Below are 16,800 nucleotides of genomic sequence, written 5' to 3'. Positions count from 1 at the left end.
ATGCCTTGGTTTTTATGTGACTATTTATTTGCTTTTTAAGACTTCAAAGAACTTGGGTAGGACCTGTCTTTCTCCAATAACAGATTTTGGAGGACATCAGAGTTGTTTAGATTCCTTTACTCTTTTTTTTTAAAAAAAAACATTTTTTTTAAATTATTTGACAGGTAGAGTTATAGACAGTGAGAGAGACAGAGAGAAAGGTCTTCCTTCCCTTGGTTCATTCCCCTAATGGCCAATACGGCCCGCGCTGCACCGATCCAAAGCCAGGAGCCAGGTGCTTCCTCCTGATCTCCCATGCGGGTGCAGGGCCCAAGCACTTGGGCCATCCTCCACTGCCTTCCCGGGCCACAGCATAGAGCTGGACTGGAAGAGGAACAACCGGGACTAGAACCCGGAGCCCATATGGGATGCCAGCGCCGCAGGCAGAGGATTAACCAAGTGAGCCGTGGCACCGGCCCCTATTTTATTATTTCAATTGTGCTTACTTATGAAGTACAATGTGATAACTCACCAAACATTCAATATGGAGGATCAGTTCAGGAGAGTTAGCATCTCCATCTCCCTAGACATTCAAAAAACTTTTCGATTAACACTAATGATGCATATTTATGGGACACATGTGACATCTCAAAAAATATAAACCAGACACAGCAAGATGCATATTTCATATTCTCTTATAATATGTGGAAGCTGAAAAATGTCGATTTGAACATAGAGGCTGGGAGGAATGGAGGGAGGCTGGGGTTTGTCTAACCAGCACAGTCAGACAGCAATAAGCTCCTTGTCTCACACAGCTTAGTGGGGTGACTATAATTCACAACAATCTGTTATGTATTTTCTAAACAAATAGGAAGGGCTCGAGGGCTCCAGTCGTAAGGTAATGAATGACAAGCAGAGGGAACTGTTATCACCCTGGTTTGATCAGTGTACATCAGAGCGCTTTTCTGACATCTCGTGGCCGTGGTAATTATGGTGCTCACTGAGGTGTATAAATGGAGAAAGGGATGAGAAGAGAAAACAGGCAGCTGTAGAGCACCTTGTGTATTTCCAGTGTGGAGCCAGAGCTTAACAGGTGGACTGCTGGGTTTAGAATCTGACTCTGTCCTTTGCAAGCTGATAAGCGTGAGCAGGTGACTTCAACGGGGTTTATAGTGCTACCTGCTAGCAAGGGCGGGATTCACGGGAAGGTGAAGACACTGCATTGCACAAAGTTGTCTGTTGTCAACCATGAGTCGGAACTTCATGTTTCCGTGTGTGTGCATGGGTGGGGGAGGAAGGGAGGGAGAAGTATGACAGGTGGAATTTGGCAAGCGGGAACAAGTTGGGAGAGTAAAGTTTGGAAAACACTGGGCAAGATTAATCATTAACATTATTTCCGTGAGTGGCACCCCTGAGTTTGAACTTGAATTTAAAGTTTCTTGTGTTACAGTTAACTTTTCTCTCCTGAATCCCTGTGGAACAGGCACCTGCAACAACTAAGAAAATCGGAACCAAGTTATATACAAATTGTTAGCTGTTTGTAGAAAAATAACCAAATCAGATGTAACATCCCCATGGTTTGGGGGATGAATGTGAAGCTATGGAGGAGGACAGTGGACGAAAAGCTGTGCTTCAAGTTAAGCTTAGATGCGGCCATACCTGAGTGCTTGTTGTGTCATGTAACGCTCCTGACGCCCAAATGATGGATGTGCCCCTTTTGCTGATAAATTGAGGGCCAGCGAGGTAGATGTTTTGCCCCTGGCTGCCAGGTGTGCAGTGGAGTCAGGCATTCAACAGTCTGATCTCAAAGCCTGGTTTTTGTTCATTCCACTGTTGTGAACTCAGGGGAATTGGTGGGAGGGATTTGTGGATCAAGAAGTGGAGGAAGGGATGCAACTACTTTGAACAACGGGACTGCCCTCTCTCTACCCACACCGTACAGACACTCTTTGATTTGTTGGCTGAACCAGCAGGACCCAACCTACTCACTCTCACCTCAGGTGCTCCCCCTGGTGTGGGAGCGGTAGGTTGCTAACCTTTGCAAGATGGGCTAATTAGCTTCCAGAATCTACAAATCACTCAGGTAGCCACGAAACTATGAAGGGCAGTCAGGGGACATAAGGTATCTACCTAATCTTATTAGGTCTTTCATCTATCAGAGTAAAGACCATATTTTTCCAGATTTGTATTTATTTATTTTAAAGTCAGAATTACACACAGAGAGAGAGACAGACAGTCAGGGAGAGAGAGAGATATCTTCCATCCACTGGTTCACTCCCCAAATGGCCACAATGGCTGGGGCTGGGCCAGGCCGAAGTCAGGAGCTTCCTCCAGGTCTCCCACAAGGGTGACAAGGGACCAAGCACTTGGCCATCTTTTGCTCCTTTCCCAGGCACATTAGCAGGGAGCTGGACTGAAAGTGGAGCAGCTGAGGCCGGTGCCACTGCTCAATAGGCTAATCCTCCGCCTGCGGTGCCGGCACACTGGGTTCTAGTCCCAGTCAGGGCGCCGGATTCTGTCCCGGTTGCTCCATTTCCAGTCCAGCTCTCTGCTGGGCCCGGGAGTGCAGTGGAGGATGGCCCAAGTCCTTGGGCCCTGCACCCCCATGGAAGACCAGGAGAAGCACCTGGCTCCTGCCTTCGGATCAGCGCAGTGCGCCAGCCACAGCACGCCGGCTGCAGCGGCCACTGGGGGGTGAACCAACGGCAAAGGAAGACCTTTTTCTCTGTCTCTCTCTCTCTCACTGTCCACTCTGCCTGTCAAAAAAAAAAAAAAAAAAAGTGGAGCAGCTGAGACTTGAACCAGTGCTCGGATATGGGACACCAGCATAGCAAGCTGTGCCACAAAGCCGGCCCCTAGAATGCACGTGCTGGCAAGCATGTTTATACTCATCAAAATATTAAGGAAGGGTATTTCCAATGAGATTATAAGTCATGACACTTCTTGATCAGGAATGAGTTGTGGACTTCTGTGTGACAGCATCATCACAAAGTTAGTGTTAAAGCAAGAGGCACTGAGGACCTCACAGTTTGTGTGGGTCAGGGCTCCATCGGCAGCCTAGCCGGATTTCTGCAAGGCTGCAGTCACAGCATTGGCCAGGGTTGGTTTCTCATCTAGGCTTGGCTGGGGAAGGATCTGCTTCCAAGCTTGTGTGGTTGTCGGCAGCATTCGATTCCTTGAAGTCTTCCAGAGTGGGGACACACTCAGCCTTTTGCTGGTTGTCCATTGAAAGCCACCCTAGTGTCTTACCTTGTGGTCCTCCCCTCTTCTCTGGCAGGTGTGGCAGTGTGGAGGGAAGATCGAGATCTTACCCTGCTCCCGGGTTGCTCACCTAGAGAGACACCACAAGCCCTACGCCTTGGACCTGATCCCTATCTTGAAGCGCAATGCTCTTCGAGTGGCTGAACTCTGGATGGACGAGCACAAACACATGGTCTACTTGGCCTGGAACATTCCTGTCCAGGTTTGTTGCGGAATGGAACGGACGTTGGGAAGAACAAAGGAAGCAGAGGCAGCAGTGAGGCTGGGGAATGGGAAGGGATAGAGCTAAAGTGCCATCCAGCCCTAAAGACGTAGGGCGCATTCCTAATGGTGCGGCAGTCATGGTCCTCGGCATTCGTGTAGCAATGCTGTGTTCCAGGCACTGTCTAATGAGTTGACTCATTAACTGCCCCAGCATGCCTATGGGGTATGTTTTATAGAAATGGCACAGAGAGTTGGAAGAAACCCGTTTAAGGTAATAGCGAAGATTCAAGTGAAGGAAGTCTGGCAGCTGCTTCTGCTGCTGCTGCTGCTTCTTCTTCTTATTTATTTATTTATTTATTTGAGAGGCAGTTACAGGTTACAGAGAATGGGAGAGGTCTTCTATCGTCTGATCACTCTCCAAATGGCATCAACAGCCAGAGCTGAGCTGATCCAAAGCTAGGAGCCAGGAGCTTCTTCCGGGTTTCCCATGTGGATGCAGGAGCCCAAGTGCTTGGGCCATCTTCCACTGCTTTCCCAGGCCTTAGAGAGAGAGCTGGATCAGAGGAGCAGTTGGGACATGAACTGACGCCAACATGGGATGCTGGCACCACAGGAGGAGGCTTAGCCTACTGTGCTACAGCGCAGGCCCCAGAAGTCTGGCTTCTAAATTCTATGTTTTTTATCCTTCTATAATGAGTGAGTCCTTGCCAGGGAGTTTTGGACATCAGGAATTCACTGTTTTACGAGTACATACATGTGGCAGGCAGGATGTAGGGAAGGGAGAAGAAACAGTGTAGTTCTGTTAGGTGCATGTCCTCGAGGAAGACCTTCTTGGTTAAGCTCACTCTTCTGCTCCAGCACCCCCGAGTTCAGCGTGGTCAAGCCTACCAAGCTGTTTCGGCCCGTGGGGCTCAGCCTTCTCATTGTTAAACTCTTCACCTGCATTGCAGGAGACTCAAAAGTAGTCTCCAGAAAAACAGGGGTTCAGGGTGGCAGGAGGCTCTGGAATGGATCTATAAGGAAAAATCTGGAACTCACATGGGGTCAGGAGCCAGGTCAACCCCAGCATCACTAGGACTGGAAAAGGTAAAAATGTTTAGAAATGCCTGCTCCTTCTTTATGACTCGAAGTAGTCAAGATCTACTGATCTGCAGTGAGCTCATTGTTTGAAGAGATGGGCAAGAATTTAATCTGGTGTCCCAGTATACCAAGCTGTGAGAGGAAAACAAGAGCCCTCCAGGACATTCTTAGCTGTCTGTAGAGTGATATTGCGTCTTTCCTAAGCTATCAAGGGAAATGTCCATAAATCAATGAACTTCTACAAAGGATGATGGGAAACAAACACTGAGGAGAAGTCTGAGAAGAGGCAGCTATAGTGACGATTGCTGCAAGTCCTTCTCAATTTGGCCTCTGTGCACCCCCCCCCCCATAGCCCCGGGTAGCACTTCTACAAAGTCCCAAGCTGGTTTCTACAAAACCTCCAAGCTGGATGTCAGAATATTCCTTTTGAAAGCTTTTTCTAGCCATTCCTGGGAGTCCTGGGTATCTCACCATCTCAGACATCTCGCAGTGATGACAAATAAACCCAAGTGTCTCCACTGTGCAGGCCCTGCAAGTGTCTTAGAAACCAGGAGAGGTTCCTGGGACTCCAGGTTTCTCCACTTTCTCTGGAAGTACAAAATATCAGGCTACATCAGGCCAAGACTCTCAGGCCAAGGCTCAGTCCCCTTCTGTGTGGTCCACACCCACTGGCGGAGTGGAAGCGATGGCTTAGACCAAGGCACAGACAGGCTCCGTGTTTTATTTACAGAATTCTGGCATTGATTATGGAGACATCTCTTCCAAAATGGCACTCCGGGAGAAACTGAAATGTAGAAGCTTTGACTGGTACCTGAAAAATGTGTATCCGATCCTGAAACCAATCCACAGCATCGTGGGCTATGGACAGGTATATGTCGTGAAATCATACCTTGGGATTTAAGTACTTGGCTATCAAAGACACTGTGACGCCATCACATGACTGCTAGGTGGAACATTTCCCAAATCCGCCTTGCCCAAGACCCCTCCCCTCCTCCCACCCTTTCCTCAGCTTTTTGTGCTTGGACTCTCATTTCCCAACCTCTTTTGCTTCCCCATCCCCTCCTCTTTTCCTTCTCTCTGCCTCTTGTCCCCTGCCAACTGCAGCCTGTGTCCCCACCTCTCGGTTTCTCAGCCAAGCAGGGTGTGTGGCACGTCCACCTGCACCCGACCCTTCTGTGGCGGTGCCGTGATGGTCTGGGCGTGCCGTTCTCCGCAAGTGGGTATCTCAGCAGCACCTCACCTAAGCATCTGCCTAATCCCCAGTGCTTGGCAAAGCCCTGCCAGCATCCCAGGCCCCTGGTGTGCTGGGAAAAGCACAGGGCCTTGGCGAAGCTTGGGGCCCTCTCTCGATGCCTCTCTCTAATCGAGTTTCTGTGTGTTTTGTCTCTTCAGATGAAAAACTCATTGGATCAAAGTGTCTGCCTGGATCAAGGGCCCATTCCAGGCAACACCCCGATCATGCATCAGTGCCACACTTTCAACCCACAGGTGCCTCCCTCCCGTCTTCCCTGTCCCCCAGCCTGACACTGTGGGGACTCAGCCCCTTGTAGCCCTTGCCAGATTTCGACTCTGTGTTAGATGATGGGGAGGCAGGAGCTGAAAAATCAGGGTGGAGGGTGAGGGTGAGACCCAAACCTGCCTCTGGAACTGAACACCTCATAGTTCTTGCAAGCCTGAACGAAGGTGGTTCCATTTTTCCACTTTTGGAACAGACTGGGGGCTGGGCTCTGTCACATGTACTCTATGTGGTGACATTGCATTGCCAACACCTCTAATTTCTTCCTTGTCTCCTCGTACCTCTGCCAGCCCCTGCCTCCCACTCTGATGCCTGTGTGCCCCGAGTGACTGGTGAAGCCACCTGTGCTTCTCCTGCAGAGAAGCTGGAGAAGACAGAGGCTGACTGGGGCTCTGTCCACCATGGGGTGGGAGAGATCTGACACCAAGTGGAGACGGGAGCCAGGAGACTTTTTTTTTTCTGCCGAGGGTGCTCACATTTATCGACTTTATGCAACCTTCCCATGAGGTGTGCATGTCTGAAACCATTCCCAGTGAACAGATGAGAAAAACTGAGACACAAAAACAGCCAACTTACCCAACTCCCCAAGCAATGTAGTGTCAGATTGGGAATTTGCAAAGTTTCCTGGCAGCAAGCCCCTAGCTGGGACTTTATGGTGACAGTTGCTGAAGTTGTGATTTTTTTTTCTTTCTTCAAAGGCAAGCTTCCCCATCCGTGCAAGCCAGGATTCTGTTTGAGACCTTGTAGAGAGCGAATCAGGCTCGGTGACTTGCCCCAGGCCGGGTGTCTCTTGATGTCTACTGGGGGCTGGAAACAAAGAGGCAGAAGCAGCTCCTGTTGCCAAGAAAGTGCAGGGCTCCCCTTGCTGCTGAGTGTCCAGGGGCCCCGTGAGCAGCCTTCCTGTCCTCTATCAGGTCAAGGCCTCCCTGCTCACTGTGCCTGAGCTGGATCCCTCGACTCTTTTCCAGAATGTCTACTACCACCTGACAGGGGAGTTCTACTTAGGACCGCTGATTGCAGAAGCCAGGACTGATGACCGCTGCCTGACAGATCGTGGTGATGGGGACAGACCCACACTGGAGGCATGTTCCATTGCAGCCCAGAATGGGTGGCACATTTATTGGGATTTTACACAGGTGTGTTGTATGTTTTTTTTTAGGTAGTCATTTTTAAGTATAGTATGAGGGGTTCAGATTTAGTTTAATAGGATTTTAGGAAAATCATGGTTGAGAGTTTGGGCTCCAGGCCTTGAGCTGTCCACTTCAGCAGGGTCCTTGGCCTCCCTGAAGCTCGGATTCCCCATCTGTAAAGTGGAGGTAATAATGTCTGCTTTGCAAGCCCGTGGTCGTGTGTGTAAAGCAGTCAGCTTGGTGCCTGGCGTGGAGGCGTGTTGGGTAAATATCAACCATTGTGATTCGTGTCAGTATTAGTGGTTATCAGACTGTGTGGAGCCCCGGGCTGAAACCTAACAGGAACTAATGTCAAAACCCTACCTCTGACTTCTACATCAAATGGCCAGGTACAGAGTGGGAGGATCCAGAAGGATTCATGGGAAAAAGACATGAGGGATTTGGACGACCACAGCCTACCTGCTCCAAAAGCCATCACACTTAGGCCACCTTGGTAGGACAGTGATGTCCCGATGAGTGTAGGTACTGCCCTGGCTGTGACTCTGTCTGAACACGCTGGCACTGTGTCAGGTGAGGTGGGACATTTTATTTAAGAGCCATGGACAATCTGGCTGAGCAGTTCCTAACTTTGTCAAGTGAATGAGCCCTTTGAGAATTTGCTGCCTATTATGGGTTCTGTCCCCAGGAACATTTACATACATATATGCAGCTGGGGCCGCTTCCCTTACAATGGCAGAGGGATTTTGCCTTGTAGACTAAGTCTTCCTGAAACTGGACAATATCAAGTAGAAGGAGGAGGGTAATGTCTTCTTAGTCTCTGGTGTCTCTCTGTAAGCTCCCATTATATGGAACTTCATGGAATTCAATGAAAGGCCATGCTCCCTCTTACCTTCAGCCCCTTTGCAGGTGTTATTCCATCTCCGCTCACCTCTTCAGCAGGCCACCTGCAACGCTTCCCTCCAGTCTGTGATACTGGCTCCTTTGGGCAGCCTTCTGTACTCCCACAGGAGTAGAAAAGGTGGATCCTCTGGGTATTCTCCCAGCCCCTCTTGTAGCACTTGTCTCATCGTCTTTCTTTTGAAAAATTTATTGATTTGTTTTCTTTTTTATATGAAAGGCAGAGAAGCAGAGAGATAGAAAGATGGACAGAGAGAGAGAGAGCAAGATATCTCATCCATCCTGGTTCACCCTCCACTTGCTCACAACAGCCTGGGCTGGGCCAGGTTGAAGCCAGGAGCCCAGAACTCAGTTTTGGTCTTCCTTGTGTGTGACAGGGACCCAACTGCTTGAGCCACCACCTGATGCCTCCCAGTGTGCACATCAGCGGGAAGCTGGATTGGAACAGCGGAACTAGGACTATATTTTTAAAGATTTATTTATTTGAAAGGCAGAGTGATAGAGGGATAAGGAGGGGAGAGAGAGATGAGAGAGAGAGAGAGAGAGAGAGAGAGAGAGAGAGAGAGATTGGTTCACTCCTCAAATGGCTGCAACAACGCAGGCTGGTCCAGGCAGAAACCAGAAGCCCAGAGCTCCATCCGGGTCTCCCAAGGGGGTAGCAGGGACCTAAGTACTTAAGCCATGTTCTTCTGTCTCTGAGACGCATTGGCAGGGAACTTGAACCAGTGCTCCAAAGTGGAGTGCTGCTGACACAAATGGCAGCTTGGCTCACTGCATTACAACACCTCACCTCCCACTCCCCACCCTGCCCCACAGACCCCAGGAGCCAGGACTTGAACAGGCATTCCAATATGCCCACTTAACCTGTGATCCAAATGCCCGCCTCTTGTCTCTTCATCTCTCACGACTGCCTGCTGGCCCACTTCTGTGTGTAACTGGGCTGTGAGCCAGAGGGCCAGGCCTGGGTTTTGTTTGCTGTTCCCTGCCTAGCATCTCACACTACACCCAGAATGATACAGGCAATCAGTGAGTGGCCGCAGAACAAATGAAAGATTGGTGGATCTGGAAGATTTTGCTCGGAGAGGTAAGCCTAGGGAAAAGGTGATGTTGCCTTCATGAGGAAGAGGAGTGGACATGTTTAGTGTCGCTGGTGCCAAAACTGCCACAAATGCCTGGTGATGATGGAAGAGGCCGATGTAGACTTAGTACAAGGTGCTGTTCTATACTTAATGGGCTCACTGCCAAGGGCAAGCAAGGTGCCTTTTTTTTTTAACTTTTATTTAATGAATATAAATTTCCAAAGTACAGCTTATGGATTACAATGGCTTCCCCCCAATAACTTCCCTCCTACCCGCAACCCTCCCCTTTCCCACTCCCTCTCCCCTTCCATTCACATCAAGATTCATTATCAATTCTCTTTATATACAGAAGATCAGTTTAGCATATATTAAGTAAAGATTTCAACAGTTTGCACCCACATAGAAACACAAAGTGAACAATACTGTTTGAGTACTCATTATAGCATTAAATCTCAATGTACAGCACACTAAGGACAGAGATCCTACATGAGGAGTAAGTGCACAGGTACAATTTGGGACATGCTCAAGCTGACTTGCCCCAAACGGTAGAGTTAGAAACATACCAGGGGATTCCAATTCAATCCCATCAAGGTGGCGTGTACCAATGCCATCTCACTAGTCCAAGTGATCAATTTCTGTTCACAATTGATCATAATGATAGGACTAAGAGCCAAAGGGAGCACATAAGCAAGGTGCCTTTTAGCATCTGGCAGGCGGAGGGATTTGACGTCCTCAGTGGCGTCTTCTGTGTACAAAATACTACTACAGCTTTACCTGGTGTTAAGAAATTAATGTGCACATATTAATGTTATAATTTTTTAAAAACTGATTTTTCTTTAAGCTCTTAAATTCAAATTACCAATCTTAGGGTTCTATCTATAAGCCTAGCACATTTTAATAATCTCTCTAATGGTACTTTTATAGTTAAATACATGAAATCCCCCTTAAACATTTTGGATGGTGTTTGTAAATTTCAAACTATCCATTACATTTTCTTCCTTAAGAACTTAAATTATATGATTTTACATTTACTAATTTTTAAAAAAGATTTATTTCACTTATTTGAAAGACAGAGTGTCAGAAAGAGAGGGAGAGACAGAGAGAAATCTTCCATCTGCTGGTTCACTCCCCAAATGGTTGCAATGGCTGGGGCTGGACCCATTGAAGCCAGAAACTCCATCTGTGTCTCCTGTGTGGGTGGCAGGCACCCAAGTACTTGGACCCCTGGTGCATTAGTGGGTAACTGGATTGGAAGCAGAGCAGCTGGGACTCAAATCGGTGCTCAGATATGGGATACCAGGGTTGTGGGCGGTGGCCTGACCTGCTGTTAAGCCAGCCCCCATTTAGTGATTCTTAAGTTGTCTTTAATGTTTCAAAAGTGTTTACAAAGTCAATAAAACATCAACTGAATGATCACAAGTGTGATCATTCAACATTTTGAAGCTAGTGTCACAGGTTTAATCTCTACGATGCTGATTTTTTTTTTTTTTTTTTTTTTTTTTTGGACAGGCAGAGTGGACAGTGAGAGAGAGACAGAGAGAAAGGTCTTCCTTTGCCGTTGGTTCACCCTCCAATGGCCGCCGCGGCCTGCGCGCTGCAGCCGGTGCACCGCGCTGATTCGATGGCAGGAGCCAGGAGCCAGGTGTTTTTCCTGGTCTCCCTTGGGGTGCAGGGCCCAAGCACCTGGGCCATCCTCCACTGCACTCCCTGGCCACAGCAGAGAGCTGGCCTGGAAGAGGGGCAACCGGGACAGAATCCGGCGCCCCCAACCGGGACTAGAACCCGGTGTGCCGGTGCCGCTAGGCGGAGGATTAGGCTAGTGAGCCGCGGCGCCGGCCAACAATGCTGATTTTTATTACACATAGTAAGTACTTAAAAATAGTAAATATACACAAAATCTTCAGCAAAGACTGAATGTTTGAGTCCCTTCCTGTCTACACTCTGTTCTCAGTTTCCTGGGAATTAAAGCTAGGACGAATCCTGAAGAAATGCTGACGGTGGGGCAGGCATTTTGGCATAGCACGTTAAGCTACAGCCTACAATGCTGGCATCCCAATGAGCACCATTTCATGTCCCAGCTGCTCCACTTCCAAGCCAGCTAATGCAACAGAAGGCGGCCGAAGTGCCTGGATCCCTGCACGCGTGTGGGAGACCAGGATGAAGCTCCCAGCTCCTGACTTCAGCCTGGCTCAGCCCTGGCCATTGTGGCCATTTGGGGAGTGAACCAGCAGATGGAAGATCTCTCTGTGTCTCTTCCTCTCTCTCTCTCTAACTCTACCTTTCAATTAAATTTTTTGAAAAGAAAGAAAAAAAGAAAGAAAGAAAAAAGAGGAGGAGGAGGATGCAGAGACGAATGTTAGGAAAAGTGATTCTCCAGGATCGAGAATGGCTGGGCTCAGAGTACAGGGGCTGCTGGCGGGAGACACAGGGCAACTCCTTGGATTTAGTCAAAGAGGCAGCATCATGGAGGCCGCTGGCGGCTTTGGGTGAGGGGACAGATTGACAAGAAGTGTGGCCTTCTGTCATTGAGGAGACATAAGCATCAAGGCGTGGAGCCAAGGGGCAAGGCCTGCTGGGGAGGCCTGGAACAGTGACGCTGAGGAGGGAGCCAAGCTGAGGCCAGGCTGCTGTGGGCACGGTGGTGAGCCAGGCTGCTGGGTCCTGGGGCCTGGCCAGGAGCATTCTGTGGTCTGGAAGCAGAGGCTGTGAGAAGGGAACACTGAGGGTAGGGAAGCTCCCAGAATCTGGAGAAGCACCTGAAATGACCCATGCTGGGTGGGCGCCCTCAGGAGGTGAGGCTGGTGGAGGTGAGGGGATTCAGAGGCAGGGAAATTTGGAAGAGCAGAGGTTGCTGGGAACTTTGTGATTGAAATAGAGGAGAGGAGGTGGGTGCAGGGCCTGGTGGTTAAGCCACCGGTCTCAGTCCTGGCTCTGCTCCAGGTTCCAGCCTCCTGCTAAATGCACACCCTGGGAGGCAGCTGTGATGACTCAAGGATCTGGGTCTTTGCCACCCACATTAGAGAACTGGATTGAATTCCCAGCTCCCAGTTTTGGCCTGGCCCAGTCCCAGCTGTTGCGGGCATATGGGGGCATAAACTAGCAGAGGACAGTTCTGTCTGTCTGTTTCTCTGCTTCTTAAATAAATACATACATACATACATACGTAAAAATTTTTTTAAAAAGAGAAAGAGATGGGAGGCAGGGAGACAGTGGTTGGAGAGGGAGCAGAGATTTGATTTCAGAGCTGCGACCTGCCTGGTGGCGGTTGATCCTAAGATGGGCTGTGGCCTCTGAGGGTGGCGGCAGAGGCCTGGTGGCTGAGAGACAAACAAGCTGCTGCAGGCACTGATGGAGAGGCTGGGAGTGAGTCCCGCAAGGGGAGATGAGAGCAGGCCCCTGGGAGGTGGGCACTTGGGCATTTGGCCAGATCATCCCACTGCAGAGACATGGAGATGGGGAGGAGGGAGCTTGGGAGTTGGAGCAGCAGGAAGCTGACCCCTGAGCGCTGGAGGGCATAGGCTGAGATCCCCAGGGGAGCTTCTGCTCCAGGCTGACTCGGTTTTGGAGGAGGGAGGGGAAACACAAGGCGAGGGTGATGCTACTGGGTTTCACAGGGCAGAGGTGAGGACGTGGAAAGGAGGCCACGTTGAGAAAGGCCCAGGGCTCCCAGACCCCTGGGTGCACACCTGTCAGTGTCCACCCCATGCTTCATCCCAGGAGAGGCCCGTAGCGTCCTCTGAAGCCAGTGCAGCCTCACTAGGTGGGTTGTTGGTTCACCGCTAAGCTGGTAGAGAGAGCACCAGGTGATCTGGTTCTGCACGCCACCTTCTCGTCCCCTGCTGGCATCTCGGATCCCGGCAGGCAGAGCAGGGGCAGGCAACATGACCCCTTGCCAGTGTCTCTCATACCTTAGTTCTGTCCTTCTCTCTCCAGGGAAGCGCGGTCATCAACAGGGGCACCAAACGGTGTCTGGAGGTGAAGAAGGACCCTTCAGGCACGTTCGTGCCTGTGCTCCGGACCTGTACCTCACAAGCATGGAAAATTCAGCACACTCTCAAAAACTGGGGCCTCCCTCCAAGCCAGTGAGCCTGGGAGAGGCTGCGCTGGGGACACCAGCTCTTCCAACTGGAACAGCTTCTACTCTCAATGATGCTCGAAGTGGGAGAGGGTGAGAGCACCCAAGTGTGCGTGTGTGTGCCCGTGCACGTGTGTGTGTGTGTGTGTGTGTGTGTGTGTGTGTGTCTGACTTCAGCATGCAATATCCAGGGGTGCCTGCCGCCCGTGCACGTGTTGGGTGTCTGCAGGCGACCAGCGAGGAAGCTCCGATGCTTCCTCCCTCACTTCCCGTGGAAGGTCGTGATGTATTTCAGACGCCGTTCTTGGAAACTCCTTGAAATAACCAACATCGTCTGGAGAGAAGGAGGAAGATGGAAGTTGGTCTCTGACTGCTGCCAGCAGTGTTTAGCCTTCCTTGCCGACAGCTACTCTCAGCACCTGCCGGCACCTCCTCCCGCAGCCCATCTGCTCGGAGGCGCCCCAGCCTGCCGTGGGGACGTTCCACGTGAGAGGCCGGGCCGTCCTCCGCCGGCAGCCCCACCCCTGCTCAGGTGGCACCAATACCTCTGCTTTCTGAACTGTCCTGGGGCATATAGCACGTGGGCTCTACACACCCGCCACCTGTGCCCCCACAGCAGTTTTCTGGGGATTACTGCTCTCTCCCGAACCTCAGGAAGTGCAGAGGCGAATGAGGGAGAGAAGCCACCACAACCATCCCGAGCTCTTCCAAGGGATCGTGCAGAGAGAGCAGGAGAAAGATGGGGGCCCAACCAAGTCTGCTCTAAGTGGTCATGGTGCTGAGTGACTTGATTACCCGTTTCCTCCCACTGCCCCCGTGAATGACGGTGAAAATTAGGCTTGAAACAAAGGGACGTCGCTTTTGGGGGCACAAAGAAGGAACTGCAGGCAAGAGTTTAAAACCCAGCCAGCCTCTCTTCTGGGTAAATCTCTTCTCCCAGTTGGTGGGTTGGGAAGGTATGTCCAGGACTGCCTCTTGGAAGATCTTGGAGGAAGCAGAATATGTGTGTGTGTGTGTGTGTGTGTGGTAATTTTGTGGGAGAGAAACCTGGCAGATACTACCTTACCTTACCCATCAAATATGCCCCTTCTTCACAGAGATCCTTTTTCCCCTTAGTCCATGCCGGGGTTACCCAGGAATCATGAAATTTCCCATTGGCCTTAAGTGGGACAGACACTGGCACCTGAGCACAGGATTAAAGCAATCAAGACCTCTTTTCAACTGTAGCCAGTAAAGCCACCGCCTGTAGTGCTGGCATCCCGTGTGGGCGCTGGTTACAGTCCTGGTTGCTGCACTTCTGGTCCAGCTCTCTGCTATGGCCTGGGAAAGCAGTAGAAGATGGCCCAAGTGCTTGGGCCCTTGCACACACATGGGAGACCTGGAAGAAGCTCCTGGCTCCTGGCTTTGGATCGGCCCAGTTCCAGCAGTTGCAGCCATCTGGGGAGTGAACCAGAGGATGGAAAACCTCTCTCTCTCTCTGTGTGTGTGCCTCTGCCTCTCTGTAGCTCTGCCTTTTAAATCAATCAATCAATCTTTTTTTTTTAAAGAAAGACTTTTCTCAAGAAAACGAAGTTTTCAAAGTCTTAAGTGTGCAGCTGGATAAAGATTTCACAAAGAGCACATCCATCCCAAGAACTGAAACAAGCCCACAGAGGAGAGTTTATTAGGGAACCATGCAGGCTCACCGTGAACGTCCAGCACATATGTGACTTCTCACTTCTGCCCGGCATGCAGCAAGCAAAATGCAATCGATGGTAAGCCCTGAAAAGAACGTGAACCTAGCAGAGAAGTGGACACAAGCCACCATATCCCGACACATCTGGGACGATGTCTAACCGCACTCAGAGAGAGATTCAAGTTAAAACCACTGAGATAATTTTCACTTAAATTGGGGGAAATGGCAAAGTATGAAAAAGCGTTTTTTTGGTCAGGACTGTGGGAAACAGGCTACCTCGTTTGTTGGTAGCAGAGACGAAAGCTGGTACAATCTTGTTAGTGGGGATATTTGCTGCAATCTCAAAGCACTACGGTATAGTTCCTGTTCATGCCCGTAAAGATCAAAGAATACTTATGCACCAAATAATTCTCTGCAGTATTGATTGTAAATGAAAAATGTAGGAAGCAAACTATATTCCCAAACATCAGAGACTGGTTAAATGCATCCAACAAATAGAGTTCTAGGCAGCTATTAAAAAAATGAAAAGAAAGATCTCTTTGAACTGATATGGAGTGATTTCCAGTATATTTCTATTTTGTTTATAGAAAAATAGGATTTATGATATGTATCTTTTAGATAAGAAATAAGGGGAAAATATATATGTGTCAATATGCAAGTTTCTGTTGGCTCTGTACAATGAAACATAAGGAAAATAAACCAGAAACTGATGAGCTGGGTTGTAATGGGTGGTCGTGGTTGGGAACGGGGCAAAGGACTGGAGAAAAAGTAGGATAGAAGAGATGTAGATACTTCTCTTAAGTATGTACTTTTTCTATAATTTCAACTTTTAGAGCCATGTTCCATATATTCAAATGTATGGATTATGAACCAAAACAGGTGACCCTAACTATATCCTTGTACTTTAAATGAACACACACAGAGCACACTTAGCATCAAGCATCCAGATTTTGGTTTCTAAATATTTTCCAATAAAAGGAATTGGGGCTCCTTGGAGAAATTGCTAAGTTTAGGGCTGGGGCTGGGACATCTTCCTGTGTTAGAAAGTGAGGCGCTGCTCCAAGAATGATGAGGACACATCCCATACCACAGCAGCCACGTCGAAGGCGCTCCCACCAGACAGACTGGGCTAAGCTGAGCATTAAAATCTTTAATTATGTTAATATATTATAAGCCATAAAATCCATGGGTCCATCCAGTTGAAGGAACAAATGCATGAATGAATGAAAAGAAAGAAATCTTTTCCTTATGGTAGGATGGCAACTAATAAAGGCAGAAGTTATTACATAACTAGAAAACCACCATCAGTACCCACCCTATTAAAATCTTTCAGGCAACAGTCATTAATGGGGGCTGGCGTTGTGGTGCAGGGGGTTAAGCTACCCCCTGTGATGCTGATATCCCTTATGGGGGCCTGTTTGAGTCCAGGCTGCTCTGCTTCTGATCTGGCTCTCTGCTAATGTACCTGGGAAAACAGAAGCTGACCCAAGTGTTTGGTCCCCTGTATCCACATGGGGGATCCAGATACAGGTCCTGGCTCCTGGTTTTGGCCTGGCCCAGCCCTGGTGGTTGTGACCACCTGGGGAGTGAACCAGAGAATGGAAGACCTCTCTCTCTCTCTCTTTCTGTCTCTCTCTAACTCTGTGTTTCAACAAATCTTTAAAAAAGATTTGTTAAACAAATCTTTAAAAAAGATTTGTTAAACAAATCTTTAAACAACATTTGTTAAACAAATCTTTAAACAACTCTTAAAAACAAATCTTAAAAAAGATTTGTTAAACAAATATTTAAAAAAATCATTAATGGGGCTGGCGCCATGGCTCACTTGGTTAATCCTCCGCCTGTGGCACCAGCATCCCATATGGGCACCGGGTTCTAGTCCCGGTTGCTCCTCTTCCAGTCCA

General features: G+C 49.2%; 1 protein-coding gene across 4 annotated transcripts in view; it reads left to right on the top strand.

Annotated features, from left to right (window-relative positions):
• Nucleotides 1–15,609, top strand: part of GALNT8 (polypeptide N-acetylgalactosaminyltransferase 8) — a 48,911-nt gene extending 33,302 nt beyond the window's left edge. For all 4 annotated transcript variants that reach the window (XM_089303753.1, XM_089303755.1, XM_089303754.1 and 1 more), the window contains 5 exons: nucleotides 3,257–3,442; nucleotides 5,255–5,392; nucleotides 5,917–6,012; nucleotides 7,009–7,176; nucleotides 13,080–15,609. In XM_089303753.1, coding sequence (XP_089159879.1) covers nucleotides 3,257–3,442; nucleotides 5,255–5,392; nucleotides 5,917–6,012; nucleotides 7,009–7,176; nucleotides 13,080–13,232 — 741 coding nt within the window. In that variant the 3' untranslated portion in view covers nucleotides 13,233–15,609. The remainder of the gene's footprint in view (nucleotides 1–3,256; nucleotides 3,443–5,254; nucleotides 5,393–5,916; nucleotides 6,013–7,008; nucleotides 7,177–13,079) is intronic.
• Nucleotides 15,610–16,800: the final 1,191 nt, after the last annotated feature.

The sequence above is a fragment of the Oryctolagus cuniculus genome, chromosome 9 (genome assembly GCF_051225735.1).
Source record: "Oryctolagus cuniculus isolate XC-2025 breed Fujian yellow rabbit chromosome 9, ASM5122573v1, whole genome shotgun sequence".
Lineage (NCBI taxonomy): Eukaryota > Metazoa > Chordata > Mammalia > Lagomorpha > Leporidae > Oryctolagus > Oryctolagus cuniculus.
The sequence above is the reverse complement of the archived record's forward strand: the minus strand, read 5'-3'. Positions and strand labels throughout refer to the sequence as shown.